General features: G+C 45.9%; 1 protein-coding gene across 19 annotated transcripts in view; it reads right to left on the reverse strand.

Annotated features, from left to right (window-relative positions):
- Positions 1-15,215: 15,215 nt before the first annotated feature.
- CCSER2 (coiled-coil serine rich protein 2) overlaps positions 15,216-21,592 on the reverse strand; it is a 153,434-nt gene continuing 147,057 nt past the window's right edge. For 10 of the 19 annotated variants that reach the window (XM_036461180.2, XM_036461179.2, XM_045570711.1 and 7 more), the window contains one exon: positions 15,216-20,113. In XM_036461180.2, coding sequence (XP_036317073.1) covers positions 19,310-20,113 — 804 coding nt within the window. In that variant the 3' untranslated portion in view covers positions 15,216-19,309. The remainder of the gene's footprint in view (positions 20,114-21,592) is intronic. The other 9 variants (XM_036461189.2, XM_036461187.2, XM_045570712.1 and 6 more) reach the window with 3 other exon arrangements.

Below are 21,592 nucleotides of genomic sequence, written 5' to 3' on the forward strand. Positions count from 1 at the left end.
GTCCAGCTGGAGGCGGCAGTGGCCACTGCCCTGAGGAGCCCCTGGGCGTGGCCCCTCCGTTTTCAAAGGAGGACGTTCTGGTTCCTCCAGAACCGGCTCCTGGCTGGGAGGCTTCGGTGCGAACATCAGGGAGCCTTGGGACCGGATGCGTGAGCGCCGTGCAATGCTGCCGGGCCCAGGCCGTCCTGGCATTGACCGTGTGAAGAACCACCTTCCAGCTTCAGCAAGTCTGGAGGGGCGGGTCCTCTGTCCACTGGACTGTGTGGCCGCTCATTCTTCTTGGCCCTTCCTCCCACCTCCCTCTCAGCCCCCCTCCCAGCACCCAGTTCCCAGCTCCCAGCACCCAGCACCCAGCACTACAGACACAGGGCCCGAGTCCTGCTGTAAATGCCTTGCTGAGCAACTCTGAGTCTCATGCCCACTTCTGACTTCATCAGTTCCAGCCAGAGAGAGAAGGGGACAGGCAGGCAGAGTGCGTGAAGCAAAAGCACACAAATAATGATGTCCTCCAGCACTTCCGGTTCACAGCCCATTTGCCTCTTGACAAGTGAACACGCTGTCAGACCACAGGCTGCCAGGCTCCCGGCCTGGGCCCACCGACCCCTCCTCTCTGTCCAGCTCCCGGGGCAAGGAGGGGGCGTGAGCGGGGCACCTCCATCGTTCTCTCTCCCTCCGGTCAGTGTAATAGGAAGTCTGCATCTTGCTTCCCTCGGGTCTGTCCTGAATTGAAAGGCCTGTTTGGGAATTAAATCATCAAAACGGGCTATGTCTGCTTGTTTCTCTCCCTACTTATGTTACTCATCCTGAGACCATGGAGTGCCTTGACGGACCGGAAGTGGGGTCAGGAAATGGGTACAAAGGAATGGCTGAAGGAAGCAGCAAAAGTAACGTTTCATATTATCATTGTGCACACCAAGCAGGCCCCAGAGACGACTGTGCCAGGAGAACCCTCACTGTGCCCACACGCTTTAAGTGCACTTGGAGAGGAAAATAAATGTTTTATGTAACCCCCAGTTACTGGTCTCAAAGATGCAAGATCTTTGCCTCTTTTCTTTAATGTTTCTTTTTACTTATTTTTTCCTTCATAACTAAACTCAGTCAACTAGCTCAAACCCTGAGAATCTGAATCAGGTGTGGGTATATGCCTAATGATTTCCATCTTTGATTCTGTTATTATAACCAAATAATTGAATTGACACCCCTCCCCCTGGGAACTAACCTTTAGGCCCCTTCACAATGGACATTTCACTTACTTAGACCCAATCCCACCTGCTAAGACCATTCTCTCTCCCCTCATTTCCTGCAATCCAGACCTGCACAGAGAACTCTCCCCCAGAAAAAGCCCAGCTAGAGTCTTTTAAAAACCTGACTCCCATCTTTGGGGGCTGGTGCCACTTTGAGGCTCAGCCCATCTGGTGTCCAGATGTCCTAATAAATTCATAATTCTTCACCCCTTTAGGCCTCGTGCATTCCTCCTTCAGCGACCTAACCTTTGGTGCCAAAACCCGGAAGTCAGTGGTGATAGGGTCAGTACACAGGGGGCACGTGCCAGGCGCTCACTCATTTGTCCTCTGCCTCTGGGAGGTGGGCAAGGCGAGGTCTGGTGGGCCTGACCTGGTGGCTGTGATACTTAGGGACTCGGCTCACATGCTGGAGGTGTTCTGGGGCGGGTTATAACCTGGAAGGTGGAACCATGGGTGTGCCCCAACAGTTTAGCTGCAGTTGGGGTAGTTAGGAGGACCTGATCAGGGCCTTGCCTCCAGGCTGTAAATTATGGTGGGTTTCCTTTAAGGGGAGTAGGGGGTGTCTCCTGTAAAAAGTCGAGGGAGGACCCGATCAGCATGTTCTTCAATAATTCTATAGCGAGATTTAAGCTGGGGACACAGTCTCCGAGAAGGGCTCCAAGAGGGACGATTCCTAATAAGAAGGGTTTTCCATACATGAGTTCAAAGGGACTAAGAAAGGAGGGTGCATGGAGGGGGGTGCCCTGATGTGCATAAGGCCTAGTTTTAGGTTCTTTAGTTTTAGAGACTTAATTTAGTTAGGTGGGACTTAATGAAGAATTTGCCTTTTCTACCTTGCCTGAAATTGGGGCTGGTAGGGGGTGTAAGTTCCATGGATATTCAGAGTGGAGGAGACCTGTTGTGTCATTTGAGATCTGAAAGCAGGTCCATTTTCTGATTGTAATGAGGTGAGTCAGATGTAGGGGGGAATGGCTTTTACCCACCCTGAGACAGTATCTATGAGGGTTAAAAGATATATGATTCTTTTAATAGGAGGCATGAGAGTGAGGTCAATCTGCCATCTTGTCCAGAGGTTTGGCCCCTTGCCTGATGAGAGGGGAAAGAAGTCTGCCCTGTGCTTGGGGAGATGCTGAGTGACAAGTACAATAGAACAGGCTTTGGTGACATCGCACAGGAGGCAGGCTAGGCTAGGACATGTGATGAGGGGACTCTCACCTTTGACGGGACTCCCTTCTCCAAGGGACTTGAATTACAGGAGGATGAGACTCCTTCTTTCCTTTCTCCCCTTGGAACCATCCCGACCCTGGAAGTGGGGTTTGGTTCTCCTCTCATGCTATCCCAGCCTCCTCTTCTACACCATTAGGAACTTGCTCACCTCCACTCATCCTGACACTTACCCTCACCCGTTCCCTCCTAAACTAGACCAGTTCAACCTTTGCCAGGGACTGCTCGCTCTGCCTTTCCCATTCCTCTTCAGCGTACACCACCATCCCTTTGCCAATCAAGAGATGGAATCAGGCAAAAACCACTCTAGCTTATAAGAAGGGACAGGGAACTATATTTCTCAAAAAGGCAGACACCCTCCTAGGTAATTCATCTTGCAGCCCAGGCAAGCCAAGCCTCCCTTCATTTCCTTCTTATATTCTATTTCCTACTGAGGCAGCTCCTTCCTCCTTCCCATCACATGGTCCTAACACTCTACACACCCCACTAATCACCCAAGCCCCTTTGTGCTTTACAAGGTAACAGGGCAATGTGACAAAATGCCATCTCCCATCATCAGCTGGCAACACCACAGTTAATTTAGAGCTACCCAACGGCCATTGGTTGACTGCCAGGTCTCCCTGGAAGCCGGTCCATTTTGCTTATCCAACCACCCAGGCCCCAGGCTTCCCCTGCTCCTTTCCTTCCCTTCTCTTTTCCCTTGGATAGCAGCCCATTCTAGCGTTCCCTTGCAGTTTCACTGCAATACAGTTTCAATCACTCATCTGTCACCTCTTATTGGTAGTGCCATGGCGACTACCCTCTCAGCTTGGAGTGCAGAACTAGGAAAAGGAATCTCATACCCTTTAGCCCACCTCTTCTCCTTACACTTTCAGCTTGTCTCCATCATCAGGGATTCTTCTTCCTCTGTGGGGAGAATGCCTACATCTGCTTCCCCATCAGCTGGACAGGGACCTGTACTCTCATCTCTCTCTCACCCCATGTAGTAGATGCAGCCCAATAATCAGTCTCTACCTGTCCCCATAACCCATCATATCTGACACAAAAGAGGAGTCCAGATCATCTCTTTCCTCATAACCCTCGGCAACAGGGGTTGGAACTGCCATAGGGACCTTAACCACTGCTCTACCTATTTTGAAACCCTGTCTCAAGAACTACAAGAAACATGTAGATGCCCAGCAAGGGGAAAAATTGGGAAAACAAGAACCTTACCTCCAGGGTAACCTATTCTCCCCTTTTATTTCACTAGTGAGGCAACTGAGACCCCCTTCCCTGCCCACTCCCCTAAAAATAACATCCAGGCCCAGAAAAGCAGCAAAACCAGACAAGTGATGCTGTGGCAACCTCAGGACCAGCTTTTACCTCCCAAGTTACTCAACAGGATTCTTTTGAGCCTTCACCAACCAGTCTCTTGGGGAAACCATGCTGCTGTGGCCCCTCATCCAGCCAACTACCATCAAAGTCCATCCCTCTGTGATCTCAACATCCCTCCTCAGCAGGAATTGAATAAGGAAGATGTGACCTTCGTCCCTATTCCATAAAACAAGAAGGCTGGAATGTTAGGTCTGATCAAATAATTGAATCCATACCCTCCCCTGGGAACTGACCTTCAAGCCACTTCACAATGGACATTCCACTTGCTAAGACCTCATTTCACTTCCTAAGACCATTCTCTCTCCCCTCCAGAGTTTTCTAGGATCTGGACCTGCACAGAGAATTCCCTGCCCAGATAAAGCCCGCCAGAGTCCTTTAAAAACTTCTGACTCCCCAACTTTGGGTGCTGAACCATTTTGGGGTTCAGCCCATCTGGTGTCCAGATGTCCTAATAAATTAATAATTCTTCACCCTGTTGGCCTCATGCATTCCTCCTTTGGCGACCCTAACAGATTCCATTGTCTTAAATTTATGAAACCTATATGTCTTATCTGCCCTTTCATTTCCCCCCATATTCCCATTTTTAAAAAGAGGAACAAAATCTTATGAAATTCTCAAGGACACGAGGGAGCGTGGCCCTCAGACCCGCAGTGCTGTGGCTGCGCACCAGCACCACCGGACGGCCAAAGGCTCGTCTACAGCTGGGGTTCTTCCCGTTCCTAAGGAGGCACTGAAACGTTTGCTTTCATGAAAGCTGTTTGTCCATTATGAAAAGTTGAACAATAGGGTTGTATGAAGAAAAAGTTAGTTTTCTCTCCACTTGCCCCTTCTCCCCCAGTGTCCTACTTGGAGATAAACAATGTTAATTGCTTGGTGTGTTTTTTCCACGTCTTTGTCTTCACAAATAAAAGTGTATATAAACATGTATGTGCAAAGATTATTTTATGCTTTGCTGTGTTATTTTTAATCTCAAGGGATTCATAAACGGAACCCGCGGGAATTCTTACGCAGCCTGCTTTTCCGGTTGTGGTCCACAGCGCACCACGTGGCGGGCCTCTGCATGGGCAGCTGGCTAATCTCACCTGTGCACGACGTTCTGTATTATGGATTTACTGACATTGTGTAACCCTTCTCCAGCAGGAACCCTCAGTTGGTCCCAGTGTTTTTGATGTCACATTTACAAAAAGGGAGGGTGGACTTATTTCTGTAAGAACAATAACCCAAACTGGTTTACTAAATGAAAGGATTTGTGTGTAATTCATATTATTAAATATAAATATTATTAAATATCATATTACATTCCCCAAAGTTATAACAATTCATACTCACATCAGCAGTGTTTAAGGTTGCTTATTTTTCACTATCAGGGTGTATTATCAATGCTCTAACACTGGCCTATTTAATGAGTGAAAATGGGTCTCTGTTTTCATATGCATTAATCTGCTTCATTAGAAAGATTAAGCATCTCTTCAAATGTTAAATGGCAAACTCTGTGAATTGTCTGTTCATATTCTTGACCTTTTTGTCTGTTGAGTTATTTGTCTTTTTCTTACACTATTAGTTTTCTGTTGCTGCCGTAACAGTTACCACAGCCTGGAGCTTAAACATCACTGACTTGTTCTCTTACGATGACCGAGACACGAGTGAGAAGTGAGTCCACTGGGGTTGGTCAGGTTGCATGCCCACCTGGCGAGTCTGACAAAGACCCCAGTGCCACGTCCTGGCACTGCTTCTCACCACACGCCTCTCACCACATGCCTCTATCACATGCCTCTTATCTGGTCTCGGTTTTAAATCAAACCAGCTGGTGCAAAGCTGCTCCTGCTCTGGAGCCTCAGAAGCAGCATCTCAGAAAAGAAGCCTGGACATCAGATACTCTGAATCTTGTGCCCCGCCCAAAGGCACGTTTTCCGACAATCCATGGAACCCTGTCCTTGCACAAAGCTCTGCCCAGGAAAGACGTGCGGGGAGCTGCCCGGAGAGTCCCTTCACCCACGGTGTCCAGGAGGCAGTGAGGGAGGCAGAGGAGGCCGCTGCTAAGACCCACATGCAGTGGGGCCACTTCCCCCTCCACCCGCAGGGCAGGCCTCATGCCGCCTCTCCCCACACCCGGATCCTGAGGTGCTCCCAGGGGAGCCTCCTTGGGTGTGTCCACCCTAGGCCAGCACTGCTGTGGGATGTCTTCTCCCGCAGTGGCTGTGCCTGTGAGCACTGCCCTGGCCGGCCGCACCCACATCGCCTCTGGCCCGGCCATGGAGGCCGCTTCCTGGTGTACAACCGCAGGGTCTTCAGAGCGGGAGGCCTTCATCTCGGACAGGAAGTCTGCAACTTGGACGCCGGGATCTAACCCCGCAGCCCTGCTGCGGCTTCAGAACAGAGACCAGAGGCCGGCCGCACAGGATGCAGGTGGAGCACCCGCACCTGCCAGCCTTCCAGGGAGGCGGCTGCGGGCCCATCCCGCGCAGCAGAGGCGCCCAGTCTGCACCTCGCTGCAGCTCCGTCAGGCCTGACCCCCAAAGGGACACGGGGCGGCCGGCACAGACCCTCAGGGCAGACAGCCAGCCCTGCCCCTGCTTGACCATGACCCCGGGGGCACAGCCGGGGCTCAGCAGGCAGCACGGAGGGCTCAGGCCTGTTCCCCGGGGCCGGGATGGAGGCCCGGAGTGGGGCCCGGTCTCTGCTGCCGCCACCTGCCCACATCCACTGGGCCCAGCGCTTCAGCTCAGGTTCTTTGTGGGCAAGATCCCGAGATCCGAGAGCCGGCAGCTGGCACCAGGAGCCAACAAGAACACGGGCTGTGCATTGCAGACCGTGCAGAACGCGAGCCTTCCCAGGTGCCAGCCTCCTCACACGGGCCCACACGGCCCTGCTATGGGTGGGAGACAGGCCCACACCCAGGCTCTGGCTGCCCACTGGGGAGTGCGGCGAGTGTCTGGGCCTTGGTGCAGGTAGCAGAGCAGACCTGCCCTGGGAGGCCTCTGGAGACGCTCTCAGTGGGGACCTGGGCCGGTCTCGGTGCGGAAGAAGCCGGATTTCCCTGGGCCTGTGGGGTCCAAGCTGCCCGCAGATTTGCTGAGGCTGCCGCCTTGGCCCAGGGACGAACCTCGGGCGGAGGGAGAGGCCTCGGGAAGGGTGGTGCTTGCTGTCTGTGTCCTCAAAATTGTGATGAAATCCTGACCCCTGTGGGATGGATCTGGAGGCCCGTGGGCACTCCTGTGAGCAGGTCACTGCCCTTAAAAAGGGGGGCCCCAAGCTCCCTCACCCCTTCTGTCCTTGAGGTCACAGGGGAAATGGCTTTCAGCGAGGGCACAGGCTATCCATACCTGCACTGGGCCTGCCCTCAGACGGCCCGGCCCTGCGAGATGGATGTGCTGCCTGCAAGCCACCCCTCTGAGGTTCCAGAGCTGGAAGCACTGGGACGGCCACCAGCTTACACCCCTCCCGCTCGAGGGGCCTCTCCTAGCAGCAGAAGGCACCCCCTCCCGTTACAGAATTTACCAGGCGGCTGAAAAATATGCAGGAGTATTTCTGGAGGCACAGGAAAACCCCATTATTCTCAGGTGTTTCTCATCGTCCAGTACAGGACTCGGGGAGGCTGTTTCTCTCCAAATCCTGAGCCCCCCAATATGGAGGAAGCTTTCCCTTTATATCCTTTGGTTTCTTTGTCCCCCAGATATGGGATGGGACTGCCGACCTTTCGAGGGCTGCCTGTCCGGGGGTTGTGCACAGTTTCTGTTGAGAAATCAGCTGGCAATCAATCGTATGGGTACCATCACTGGTGGTTGGGCATTGTAGAAGGGGAGCAATAGGGCCCCTCTGTGTCTCTGTGGAATCCCCACACACTCTAGGCCACAACGAGTAGGATGGCTACTAAGATGGGCCTTGAAGCCTAGGGCATGGGCCAGGGCAGAGTTGCTGCAGGTACAGATCTTGGTGAAGGATTCACCTAACACAGCCGATACTGCAGGCCTGACGGCAGCTGGATGGCTTGGCTTCCTGGCCCCATGGGGCACATTGAGATTCAATCATGAAATTCTGGCAAAGGTAGTCCGTTACCATTCTTGTGTGTTTATGCAAACCATCAGACCAAACTGAATGCAATAGATAAATTAGTCTTAATTTGGCTCTTTAATAAACATAAGAGCTGAGGTGGGGGGGCAGCGGCAATGGAAAGATATATACACATATAATACCTTAATAAAAAATAAAAACCATAAAGGCTGAAACGGTTTGGCTCAGTGGATAGAGCGTCGGCCTGTGGATTGAAGGGCCCGGGTTTGATTCCAGTCAAGGGCATGTATCTTGGTTGTGGGCACATCCCCAGTGGGGGGTGTGCAGGAGGCAGCTGATTGGTATTTCTCTCTCTCATCAATGTTTCTAACTTTCTGTCTGTAAAAAATCAATAAAATATATATTTAAAAAATAAATATAATAAACATAAGGAGATGATTTTAAGGAGAAAAATTCTATTTCAATAGAAACTATTAGAACTGAAATGTTTTCTTTCCCTCCCACCAGACCATTAGTTGTAACTCTTGCTGTTCTAATTGCTCAATAATACTAAATTTTTAATTTTTTCAGCTGAGCCATGTGGATATTCCAGCAGAGGTTTTAACTCTTTTTTTTTTTTTTACTGCTCCAACTCCTTTCTCAGCCTAGAAAAGCTTGTTTCTGATGGCACAGTGGCTTCATGACAGTTGGAGCCTTATCAAGCCAGTTTTCCTCCAAAGGGGGAGGCTGGGATTATAAGCTGCCATCGTGGCTGTTCCCTCAGAGTGTCCCTGGGTCACATAGGGAGAAGGCAGGACCAGGGTCTCATTGTCCTCGTTCTCTTTTAGGCTGCTCTGCCATTACAGGGAGAAGGAGGACTGGCCCCTTCCTCCAATAGAGAGAACAGTCCAGTCTCCTTTTGAGACATATTAATATATTTATAATTATTACTACAAAGCTTTATCTAAATTTTTTATTTTATTTACAGTTATTTATTATGTCTTAACAACTTTGAGATTTTAAAGCCAATTATTATCTAAAGCATTTTCTTGACTAATTTTGTAACAGGGGTATAAATATTTCTCTTTTCCATGTCCAGCACAGCTAGAGAGTGGTCTGGTTCCTGAGTAGGGCAGCTGTGGATTGGGAAAATTAAAGAAAGAGACAGAAGGGAAAATCTGGGGCCGGGTGGGACAGCTGTCCTCTGATGGAGAGACAGAGCCCCAGAGCTGATACTGCATGTTTATTTTATAATAAAACAAGGGTGGATTAATATGTATAAAAAGGTTCTTATTTTGGAAACATTTGCTGCACCTCCCACAGCCCATTAGCTACTTAGGAAGGAATTAGGGAGGGCTACAAGGTCAGGTTTAATTATGCTGGGAGAGCTCTGCCAGCCAGGCTGGGACTTGTTTGTGGCCCTGCCACAGGTCAGTCTGAGGCTTAACACTATGTCTTTTCCCTGCATCTCCCCTTTATTTTGTTTTTAAGCTACTATAATAAAAGTAAAACTTAAACATTAAGAACAAAGCTCTGACTATTAAAAACAATAACAAAATGCAAAAGCAAAACTACAGGCATGTTAACATATTAAAAGTTGAACATCAAGAGCAAAACTTTAGCTATTAGAATAATAGCAATGCCAATCCAACACAGCAATAAGAGAGAAATCAAACTACAGACATGTTAACATTTTTAGCCACTAAATGGAAGTTTCTTTTGCTGCTGGTGTATAGTTTCTCAGAGTCCTCAGATTTGGCTGCACAAGACATTACAGAAGACTGGCAGCTAACCGATGCTACATAGCCAGCATATGGTTGAGGGAGTAGCTTCCACTTCTTATTTTTTTACCATTTGCTGGGCTTCAATCATTAACTTCTTCAGCTGACCCCATGTTGGCACCTCGGCCCCTTGCAAAGCCTTCGCTTTCTTCTTCTTCCATATTGCTGTCATTGGGGCAACTCTCAGTCTTTTGAATGAAGGGACAAGGAGCTTCTCTGTGTCCATTGTGGTGATGCACATAATGCTCTGGCACCCGAATTGGCCATGCTGCTCCTTCTGGAAAGATACAAAACACAACACCTTCCCCACATCATTACTGGATCCGGTAAAACTCTTGTCTGATTTATGCTTCCTTCCACCTAGCTAACTCAGCGGAGGGTATGGTATATGAGGCCTTTCGGCCACTGTACAACTCTCTGCATCACAATTAAAAAAATTTAAAGTATAAAGAGCATGAATGTTGTTTTGAGGTGACACATAACATCTGTCTCCCCCTTTTTATTTTAGTAATTGAATTTTAAGAATACAATTGGGTCTTTCTACTATTGCTTGACCTTGAGGATTATAAGGGATACCAGTTTTATAACAAATTTGATATTGCTGACAAAAGTGCTGAAAAACAGAACTAGCATATTCGGGTCCATTGTCTGTTTTTAGCTCTAAGGGGGTCCTAGTGCTGCAAAGGTGGCTAAGCAATGATTAATTACGTGCTTGACACTTTTCCCTGTTTGGGGAGTCACAAAGATAAAATGGGAGCAGGTATCTACATTAACATGTACCCATCTATTCTTACCAAACTCTGGGATGTGGGTGAAATCCATTTGCCGGATTTGATTAGGTTTAAGACCCCTAGGACTGCACACTGAGGGCACTGCTTAACAATTTGACAATCTTGCTCCCAAGAAATACGAAACTGGTTGTGCAAGGCAGCAGCATTCTGATGATGCAAAGCATGGGAGGACTGTGCAAGAGAAAATGGGGTAGCCCCTTGCATTAAGGCAAGGAGGCGATCAATAGCCTCATTGCAATAGCTAACGGACCAGGGAGACCTGCATGAGATCAGATATGACCAATGCAGTAGGGAAATTTTCATTTTCTAATAACCTTTTGAAGACTGAAAAATAAATAAAAGAGTTCCTCCAAATTAGTGTGCCCTACAGTATCTTTTCCAATAATTTTGGCCATACTTACCACATAGGCACTATCACTGTATAGGTTGATGGGCTCTATAGCAAAGTCTGTTAAGGCATAAATAAGAGCTTGTGCTGAAATATAAGGGGTTTGAAGGACCTTTGCTCCACTGGTGCAGTAGATCCAGCCTTTCCAGAACTGGATCCGTCTGTAAAGATGGTTAATGCCTGAAGATAAAGGTAGTAATTAAGAGAAATTGTAAGACTTTATTTGCAGGATAATGGTATTAATTATTTGTGCCCTTACTTTAATTTCTCCAGTATAGTCCTGATTTATCACTCCAGGTATAACTTGAAATCTTTTCAATATTAAACTGCTCTTACCTTTCATTTTAGTTATGTATATTTTGCCTTAACAACTTTTATTTTAAAGTCAATCATTATTACCCAAGGCATTTTTTTTTTTTTTTTGGCAAATTCTGTAACAGAGATAACTTATTGACCTTTGGTGGCTTTATTATTTTATTTTATTTTCCTTTTTAAAAACAGGAGTGCCCAGGGACCTATAAGGCAACCTTAGAAGGCGGTCCATTATTATTCAAGAACTACCCTTTTTATGGAAACACTAATCATGTTGCCCAAATAGGGCCTTGTGTCATTTTTGCCATCTTTTAAAGAAAAAGAGTCGTGGGTTTTATTCTATAGCATCCTTGAAGAGACACGGGGCTCAGCTCAAGAGCCCCCCAAAACTGGGTGTGGCGCTCCATTTCCATTAACCTGCCTTTATTTCTTCACGAGCGCAGAAATCCTAGATGTATCCCTACATTGTGAGAAATGTCTCACATTTACGAATTTCAAATGATGGACTGGGAAATAAAAACATGGCAAAAATTAGACTTTTAATAACACTCCTAGAAGTGGGCATCTATTTTATAGGATCACCAGAAGAATAGTCAATGGGCTGGGGTCTTTTTTAGTTACTTCCTTCTGTCTAGGGCAGTGGTTGGCAAACTCATTAGTTAACAGAGCCAAATATCAACAGTACAACGATTGAAATTTCTTTTGAGAGCCAAATTTTTTAAACTTAAATTTCTAACACCACTTCTTCAAAATAGACTCACCCAGGTATTTTGTGGAAGAGCCACACTCAAGGGGCCAAAGAGCCGCATGTGGCTCAGAAGCCACAGTTTGCCAACCACGGGTCAAGGAAATTTTCTTAGAACCCGTGTTATTGGCCACATGTACCACTCATATTCTTTCTCTCTCCCCATCCCCACATTCTGTTTGCTCTGGAGAAATTTAGTAATGGTCTGGCCTTTGTTTAAACTTCTCTGGGTTGCAACTTTTACAGGTGGTAATTTCAAGTATATTGTATTGGTCTAATTTAGTTAAAAATACTTCTTTTTAGGGAGAGAGTAGATCTTTGTGTTGCCTTAGGGCCCTTGAGATGTCACAAAGCTGTCTCTCGGTTATATTCTTGAAATATTACATTTGGAAAAGCTGTCAAATATACCCAATTTAAATATTATTAAAACTTAAAGCAGTTGTAACATTAAAGATTTGGTCTTGTCCACAAAATTAATCCTTTTTAATCTGGCTGGACAATGAGACTTTCTCTATATATATTGAAAGGGATAAAGAGAATAAAATGGGGCAGAGAAAGACTTACTGTGCTTAGCAGATATCTTGCAGAAAGCCTGAAGCCTTGAGCACAGCCTAGCTCAAATAACCAGAAGACCTCTGGCATGGGAGGAACCAAGGACAGACCAGAGCGTCAGCAGAGTGGCTTGCAGCCAGCAAAAATTCAATAAAAACCTCTCTCTCTGCTCTCTTCGCCAATACTCCTCCCCTTAGACTCAGCCCACCTGCACTCAGGTAGTCAGAATAAAATTTTAATTAATCCACAATATACTTTGAATTGTAGAGAAAACACTGGGAGGACATGTCTACTGCCTACCCATTCTACCGCTTGTAAACCTCGGCCCCGCAGCACTGCCCCCCGCAGCCCGAGCCCTGCCCGGCCGCCCTGTGCCGGCGGGACCCCAGGGGCGCCGGGCGCACTCCCTCCCTCTGAGCGGAGCGAGCCTGTCCCGGCGCCCTGTGCCCCGGGCGGGCAGGTGGGGGCTGAGGCTGAGGGAGGCGGTGGAGGGGATGGGGCGCCAGGCGCCTCCCCCGGGGCGGGGGCGGGGGAGAGGCCGGGGCGCCCTCGGGTGCCCGCCAGGAGGCCGCCTGGGCCCCGCGCCTCCTCCCGGTGCGGAGGCCTCGGAGGAGCAGGAGGGGGCGGGCGGGATCTCCTCGATGACGGCCCTGAGGGGCCTGGGCTCCTCCCAGGGAACATGAGGACTGGGTGCTGGCCTTTACAGTTTACTGACCCCCCCCACCCCCGGTGTCTGACACCCCCCATCCCCGGTGCCTGACCCCCCCCCCCATCCACAGTGCCTGACCCCCCCACGCCAGTGCCTGACCCCCCCCCCCCCCCAAATCCCTGGTGCCTGACACTCTCCCTCCCCATCCCGGTGCCTGACCCAGCGCCTGGCAGGAAGCCTGGCCAGCAGAGCCCTCAGCGGCCTCCTGCCGCCCTCTCCCTCCCTTCCCTGGGAGCTGCCGCAGGAGAGAGGCAGGACCATGGGCTCGGCACTCCCATCCCAGCAGCTGGCCCCACTGCCGACACAGCACCCCCAACAGTTACTATTCTGCCCAATAAATAGTCAGAATTCACTCCTACTTTCTTCCTGGTGGGGAAATTTTTTTCAGAATGGAAAATGAGGAATGAACAACTATGAGAAATAACTGCACTTGTTGACAGACTGAAAAATAATAATTTTGAACTAGTCTAAGAAAACACTTCCTACTGACTCAGAGGGCCTTAACACTGATAGCTTTAAGTTTATTTGGCCCGTGTTAGCCTTTGTCTTGAGAGAGCCAGTATAAAATTAATTACTAATGGAATTTCATTATTTTTCCAGCATTTATGTACCATTTTGGATAACATGATATACCAGTGCATCAACTTATATCCCAGTGTATCAGGATTATCACATATAGTTAAATTGTAAAATAAAATTATAAATTGCCTATTATTTTTGTTCCTAAACACTACGACATAAAATTCCACTGAACACTCTGCTGCCTCAGCGGTTATGCACCAAGCATGTCCAACTCATGGTTCCTTGGTCGCATGTGGCCCACAAAGAATTTTTGCGGCCTAGCCAACATAACAGTATGTAAAAAACGTCAATAAAAATTTTGTAACTTGCCGGGACCGGTTTGGCTCAATGGATAGAGCATCGGCTTGGGGACTGAAGGGTCCTGGGTTCGATTCCGGTCAAGGGCATGTACCTTGGTTGCGGGCACATCCCCAGTAGGGGGTGTGCAAGAGGCAGCTGATCGATGACTCTCTCTCATCGATGTTTCTAACTCTCTATCTCTCTCCCTTCCTCTCTGTACAAAAATCAATAAAATATATTTAAAAAAAAATTTTTGTAACTTAATTTTTACAATATCCTGTTATACATAATTATTAACAACAAACTACAGCACTTGCTAATGACTGATGACTATAATCGTGTTGCATTCATTTCCCTTTTGCACAGGCGCACCTCTCGACACTAATACCAGCAGCGAATACTTTAGCAGCCGATGGCCACATCTTTAGTCTTGGACTGACTTGTTGGTTATGCACAACAGAAAATATTTCACTTCGGAGAAGAAAAGTAGGTTTATTTCAGTTTATTAATTTGTGCATTTATTCAGTGTCTGGCAAGTTAATGTTCAAGAAAAAATATTGACTTTTATTAAAATATTATTTTAACGATGACTCATTTATTTCAGCCCTTTGTATTCAGCATGTCTCTATCGAAATAAATCTACGTTTCTATGAAAATTGAAGCTTTTAGTTTTTTGCAGCCACATAAACTTAAACCTTGTTTATTTGGCCCGTGTTAGCCTTTGAGTTTGACATGCTTAGTGTACACATTCAAAACAATTAAAAAGTTTTCCACTTTTATGCAACATTCTAATTTACGGAACCTGTGAAAACACAACAAACTATTATTGAACACTACTCAATGAAGGCTGGCATATGGTGTGGGTGTAGAAGGAAGTGTGTTAAGTGACAGAATTTGAAAACAAACAAACAAAATCAACCAAATGAACAGTATTTAATAAATCTGTGGGAAAATGATATCCAAGAAAAAGTAACACTATGAAAGCCAATGTTGAGAACGAGAAAAGTTTTATAATTATGCACTTTATTTTTATTTACTATACCAACATTTTCAGGAGACTTTACATTTAGTTTTATAATTCATTTTACACGCAAGTTCTAATATACAGTATTTACTGTGTACAGGTTTTTTAAAAATCAATGGGAAAAACAATACTGCAGATATTAAAGACTGGTGTGTTTTTGTTTTTAGTTAATAATGACTTAGAGACTTTAAATTCTTTAGGTCAGTGTTTTTGTTATGGCAATGCTTTACCAAGGAGAAAATGGATAGCTTTTTCTCAAGTTAAAACATCTGATGTATCTTTAATTAATCGCATAGTTGTAGATTGTCACCCACCATCATAATCAATTATTCAAATGTATTCTTTCAAATTCCTGCAGCAAAAACACTGAAAGGAGGTGTGGAAATTAGGTAATTTAATTCAAATATAAAAATTAGGAAAAACAGCAAGGCCATCATCCCCAAGGAAAACACCAGGTATTTGTATTACAGCTTGTAATTAATTTCAATGTGTGCACAGGCACGCAAACACAACCACCCAACTAACCCATAAACACGGAAACACTGTGTAATCCCAGTGAACAGAATGTGCTGCAGACTTGATCTTCAGCGCAAGCCCATTCAGGGATTCCAAAGCCCATCCTCTGTGCCCTGGGGACAACTGCTCCACAGGTGGTGCCCGTGCCCAGCACCATCTGCTACAGGAAGACTAGAAGTGACAGCCACAGGAGGGTCATGTTCTCGTTGACGCAGAGTGAAATACTTAAGCGGTCAATTAAACACTCAAAGAAGTTAGTGCTTTATGAGAAAAGTAGCACATGGAGGGAGTAATTCTGTCAACAACTGTACTTCTAACAGCAACTGCTAGAGATAAATTTATTCCAACAAAAAAGTCACTCCCAATAGGAGGCATTTAGATATTTCAGGCACAGCTCCAAGCAGTTAAGCTCATTTAAAGTGCAAATCTGATATTTTCTTTCATATTCAGGTTATTTCTTGTTAAAATATTTAATAGGTTCCCTAATATATAATATCTATTATATATAAATACAAAACAGTAGTTTATATGCCTGAAAATATTGCACAAATTAAATCGAGACTACAAGAGAGAAATGTTAGAGGGCCTGTCTTTAGAAGCGCTAATGACTTTCACATCTAAATGACAGGGTCCTTTAGTGCACCAACCCTCTGCACCCGGGGGATAAACTCCGCACGCCAGGCTTTCTCTAAAGAATTGTACGTGCATCCTGTTAACAGCCGATGTATGCACTACACATACTCAGTAATTCTTCTCTCTCAGATGTGTGACTTAGCCAATCCCCAGAAAACTTCCTTAGGACTTGGAATTCATGCACTGCAACCATCTTCCTGAAAGCACAGGGACTAAGATAAAAGTGACCTGATCTCCTACTCAGTAAAGGCTGAGTGCACTGGGTGTGTAGAAGGAAGTGCATTAAGTGACATACAGAATTGATATACAGAACCATTAAACAGAGATTAAGCCAAATCAGGCAAGCTCTATCCTCATTTCATTTCCAACTTAGCATTTACTAAGGAGCACCCTAACACAATATTCTTGCATTTTAAAGAAAACTACAGGCAAATACTTTGTTGGTTTTGTGCAAGCATCCTCAATGTTTTTTTCTTAAATGTATTATGCTTCATAAGTATATTGATGAGCCTTCTGCCAAAACTAAGGCTCAACAGAGGTACAGAGAGTTTGAAATGATGGGTTCATTCATATTTCTGCATACTAATTGGGGAGAAAAAAGAGCAGGAAAATATCCAAATAAAAGAACTGCAGACTTCAGACTAGAGGGTTAAAAATAATATAAAAATTTAAAACTTTTCACTTAAAGATAAAGGCCTACTAATGACTGTGACACAGAGTCTGCTGTTCTCCGGCTGCAGGTCGGCTCCGATGCTGGGCGGATGCCTGAGTGAGAGATGAGCGCCTGCCGTCCTCAGCACCTGCTCCGCTCCGCTCCGCACTCAGCCCACGACCTCCACGGGGTCTCCCCTCCTCCTGCGGCCTTCCAGGGCCATCACTGTCCTTCCCAAAGAGCCACCCTCTCACGGTGTGCCTATCAACTCCCAAGTCAGCCAAGCCTACTGACTCATCAGGATGCGGTATGTAGGGAATACAGTGTGTCCCCCAAAGTGTACATACATTTTGAATTACTATAAAGTCAGTGTTTACTTAACATACAGTCCACTTTCAAAATTTAAAATAATCTACAGGAATATTTTTTTTGTTAATGCCTATTTTCAAACTGATGACTGGTTTGGTCCAGGCACTGCTGACAACGGGAAGCAAACATCAAGAATAATTTTGTTTGATGTTTGTGCGCCCCCAATTTGTTGACTGCAAGCTTTATCTTTTTTAAATCCTCATTAAAAGTCTAGTGGCATTTTAGGATAAATTTTATTTGTTCAAAGCTTAATCTGGCCTCACCCTGCACTATATTTCAAATCAGTTAAATCTGAAAGGAGGGAAAACTCCGTGAGCCACCAGCTCACGGGTGTATACGTTTTGGGGACCAGCTCTGTAGTGTAATAACACCCATTTATAACACGAGGCCCGCTTTCCTGCTCCTTCCAAACGGAGGAGCGCCTGTGCCCACGCACAGCTGCAGCCACCACTGCTCGTCTGCGCACACACAGAGCTTTGCTGCGGCGTCTAGATACAAACGCCTTCTGGACAATGCGAAAAGTTTCTGAACTTTAGTGTTTCTCCTACACAAGTGCTGCCGAATGAGAGTATGGCGTCACCTGCTACCAAGTCAAAGAATGGTTTGTCCCCGGCGAAGGGCAGAGTCACTGAAACTCTACGGGAAGAACCCTCAAAATGGTAGTAATCAATCAACATTTTTAAAATTTACACTGAAGTACTGCTGTTATTTCTCTAAAAAGGGGCAATTTCACATGTGTACATTTTAAAAAAGAATCTCTAGAAATCTGAGTGGCTAAGAACCCCTTTTGATACATTTTTGGTCAGCTGATCACAACCAAAATCTACTCCGAGAAAGCCCATCTCTCCGAAAGACAGGAACTAGCCGGAGCCACGCAGGACCCCTCCGGACGCCATGACCTGGAGAGCAGGAGTGTCGGACGCGCACACTGGAGAGGTGGCGCTCTGGGCCGCGTCCCCAGCTCTCTTCCTGGGGCACTGCCCCTGAAATACCCTTTCACACCTTTCACAGGACACAGTTCCCACTCTCTAGTTCCATTTCTCTCCCAAACCTACTTTTTAAGAAACTGACATTCAAATACACACCAACATAAAGGGGCCCTGAAAACTCAGCAGAAGCGCTGTGCACTCCAGCTTTCTCAAGAAGGTCTACTTCCATTTACCATTATTTCCAACATAGTTTAGCCTTTTTTGCTACAGAAAATAGTCTAACTCCCTATGCATGGGGTATTTATATCCCATCCAAATTTTGTGCAAATATTTCAAGTCCATTATTCTGGTCTTCAAATATTAGCATAAAGTCAATAAATGACTTTACAATAAAGACTTAATTTAAAATATACGCTGTAGGATTTTAAAACAGTTACCATGAATGCATAAGCCTCTAGAGTCCAAACCTGAATTACCAGCAAAACTCTAGCACCAACGTTACAAGTGAATATACCTTTAGGATATAGGTTTCAAGATGTCTTAAGCTTTCCAGAATTTATCAAGTACCAAAAGCAAACACAGTGGTGTGCACGTATGAACAAAATGTTAGAGTGATATGTAGGTAATTGGTTTATACAGCCTATGAAACATTTTAGCCTGGGCACTCGGTAAGTTAATATTGAGAGCAGCCTGCTGATCCTAGCAAGGAAAGACAGAACTCACAGCTCTCCACTGAAGGCCACGCCTCATCATAGAGCTTTCTTATAGAACTTTCCAGAACTCTGTGTACAGACTACCTACCGCCTCCCATTACCAGCAGATCTTCACTTAAAAACCAACCCTGTTCACAAGGGGCTAGTGAAAAAGAGGGAGGCTCTGACCACACCAATACAGACCTAAGGGACGAGGGCGCCACGGGCCTGTCTTGCCAGCTCCGGAGGGCTGCGCCTTTCCTGGTGGCCGGCAGTGGCCACAGGCGAGCCGCTGTGGGCCTCTGACGGGAAAGCTAATGCTCACCTAAGACAATTACACTTCACTGCTGTGTGCTTCGACCAGGACATAGAATGGAAGAGCCCAAACGAGTAGAAGATTCCATGTTTTAATGTTTTAAGATTCGCAAGCTTTTAATGGAACCTCCACCATGGCAGCAAACTGCATGTAAAGTGATTACAGGTGTTTTTTTAAAAGACATGTTGGCAGGTGATGGCTATGTACTTAGTGTATCTTTGGTTTGGGAAGACGAGAATATCGATTAGATGATAGACAATCCCCAGAATTCAAATTGCCATTGGGATTCTGCATGATTTCTTTCCTTCTTGCCAATGGCCTGGGGATGCTTGTCTTGGCCTGGAAGTTTTGAGGCTCTGGTCGGGGGTTGCTTATTTGTTTTTGTTTGAAAGAGCCAGAAGGAGGGCGGAGCTTAGATGCTCGTGGATTTAGATTATTTACAAGATTTGTTTGACTAGATGTTAGCTGAATTTTTGCTGAATTACATGGTGCAATTACTGGCGAGTTCTTACTTGGCGATGATTCAGGAACTGAAGTAGGTACCAAAGAACTCAAGTTGGATGGCTTCAGAAGCTGCACGGATTTGAGCTGAGATGTGTCGTCGTCAGGTAAAGACTGGTTTCTTTCCCCTCTCTTAGCCTGGTCTCCCGCACTCGATGGGGTGAGTGTTTGAGAAGAAGTGGGTACCACCTGCATGTCTTTAATGGGATTATTTGTCAAACGATAAGGCTCTGGAGCATCCATGGCCACGTCCCAGCCTGCTTTGGAAGGCGCACTCTCAGCCACCTCCTCAGCGAGCTGCGGGCTGGCAGAGAAAGGGGGGCCTTCCAGGCCACCGCTGCGCTCTTGCTGCGAGTCCTGTGCAAAGCTGTCATGGCGACGTGTGGCCCCGGGACGCGCGCTCTGGGCCACGTGCTCACTGCGGTCCTCGCGAGGCTGCCATCTTGTTAGTTTTCCCAGGGCGGGGTCTGTGGGTCTGGGAAGGCTGCTGGAAGGCTGTAGTACTTGAGGCTATTGAAATTAAAAACAACATTAGCAACAACTCATTTTAGAAATGCCTCCCAGAATTAATATAACTTCCAATTTGTCTGGGTTGGTACTTACTATGTTTTAATGTAAGAAGTATGTGAGATTCTTTTAAATTAAAAAATAAATTACAACATTCAACTAAATTCATGAGACACACTACAAGAATGAAAATGCAAACAAAATTGATACAGGCAGTAAACACTAAACAAGATTCAAAATTAAACAGGAGGAATGAAAAATATTAAAAGTACGAATTTATTGTTGAAACAAGATTTCTGCCTCCTTTGATTCATTACATATTTAAAACTTTATATGTAAGAGCTTGACAGAGGACTTCCATAGCACTGTAGTTTAATCTCCATAAAGTGCCCAGAATATGACCAACTTTTAAGATTTTTTTGAAAAGGAAAGCTGTATACCACTTTATCACACTTGACAAACAGAAGAATTCCTTTAAATGTGTCAAGGTGCAGTCCTTATGGAGAATTAAAATTACCAGCAAATAAGGTTTATAAGTAAGCTTATATTTTCAGTAGATATGAAATTGTACTTGTACAAACAAACAAACAAACAAAAAAAGGTCAATGCACTTAGCTAATGCTAACCCACCTTTAATGTTCTTGCTGAGAAGTTTTAGAATAAAATATGTTCACCCCTTATCTGTCTGACTCACTGCCATCTGAGGGATCAGCTGAGATTCTGCTATGGCCGGCACGCGGAAAGCAAATTTGCCTTCCCCAAGAGATAACACCCACTCAACAAAATTAAAAGTGACCAGCCTTTGGAATGATGGCTGAGATTAAACAAATTTGAAATTGCCTGTAACTTGAACTAAAGCTCAGAAGCCTGCAATAGCTAAGTTCTCAAGAGGCCCCAGTTCCACACACTTTCCTGGCGCTCACTGTGCGGTTAGAGTTTGTACAATCAGATGAAATGTGCTACTTCTGTTACTTTTGTGCATTTGCAAAGAAATATGAATCTTAAAGTTTTCTTTCAATAGCCCAGATAGTAGTTTACATGGGGCAGAGCCTATTGGTCCTAGCCTGACACGGGGTGCTACACATAACCTCTTCCTATTACATCATGTGGGCTCAAAGTATCAAAACGTCTGGCATGGCGCTTTGAAACATGAAACTAAAGGACCATTTATTTTATTTATTTATTTTTTTACTAATAAAATAGGTCTGAATCCAAGAATAAAATAACTTTTAAAACTAAACAAACCTACACAGCATTTCTAACTTCTGTTCATGGCATGCTGCGCCCCCTGTCCTGCTGCCTTCCCCGCCTCCGGGACCAGTGGGGGGAAGGCAGGGTCAGCAGCCAGGGACAGGTGACAGCGGGTCACCAGGGGCTGGGACATGGAGGGTAGAGGACATGATGGCAAAGGGCTGACTTGCTATTTAAAAAATAATGAAATCAAGACAATGACTGTTCAAAATCAATCCATACTGAGGACAT

This window comes from Pipistrellus kuhlii, unplaced genomic scaffold, assembly GCF_014108245.1.
Source record: "Pipistrellus kuhlii isolate mPipKuh1 unplaced genomic scaffold, mPipKuh1.p scaffold_m20_p_35, whole genome shotgun sequence".
Classification (NCBI taxonomy): domain Eukaryota; kingdom Metazoa; phylum Chordata; class Mammalia; order Chiroptera; family Vespertilionidae; genus Pipistrellus; species Pipistrellus kuhlii.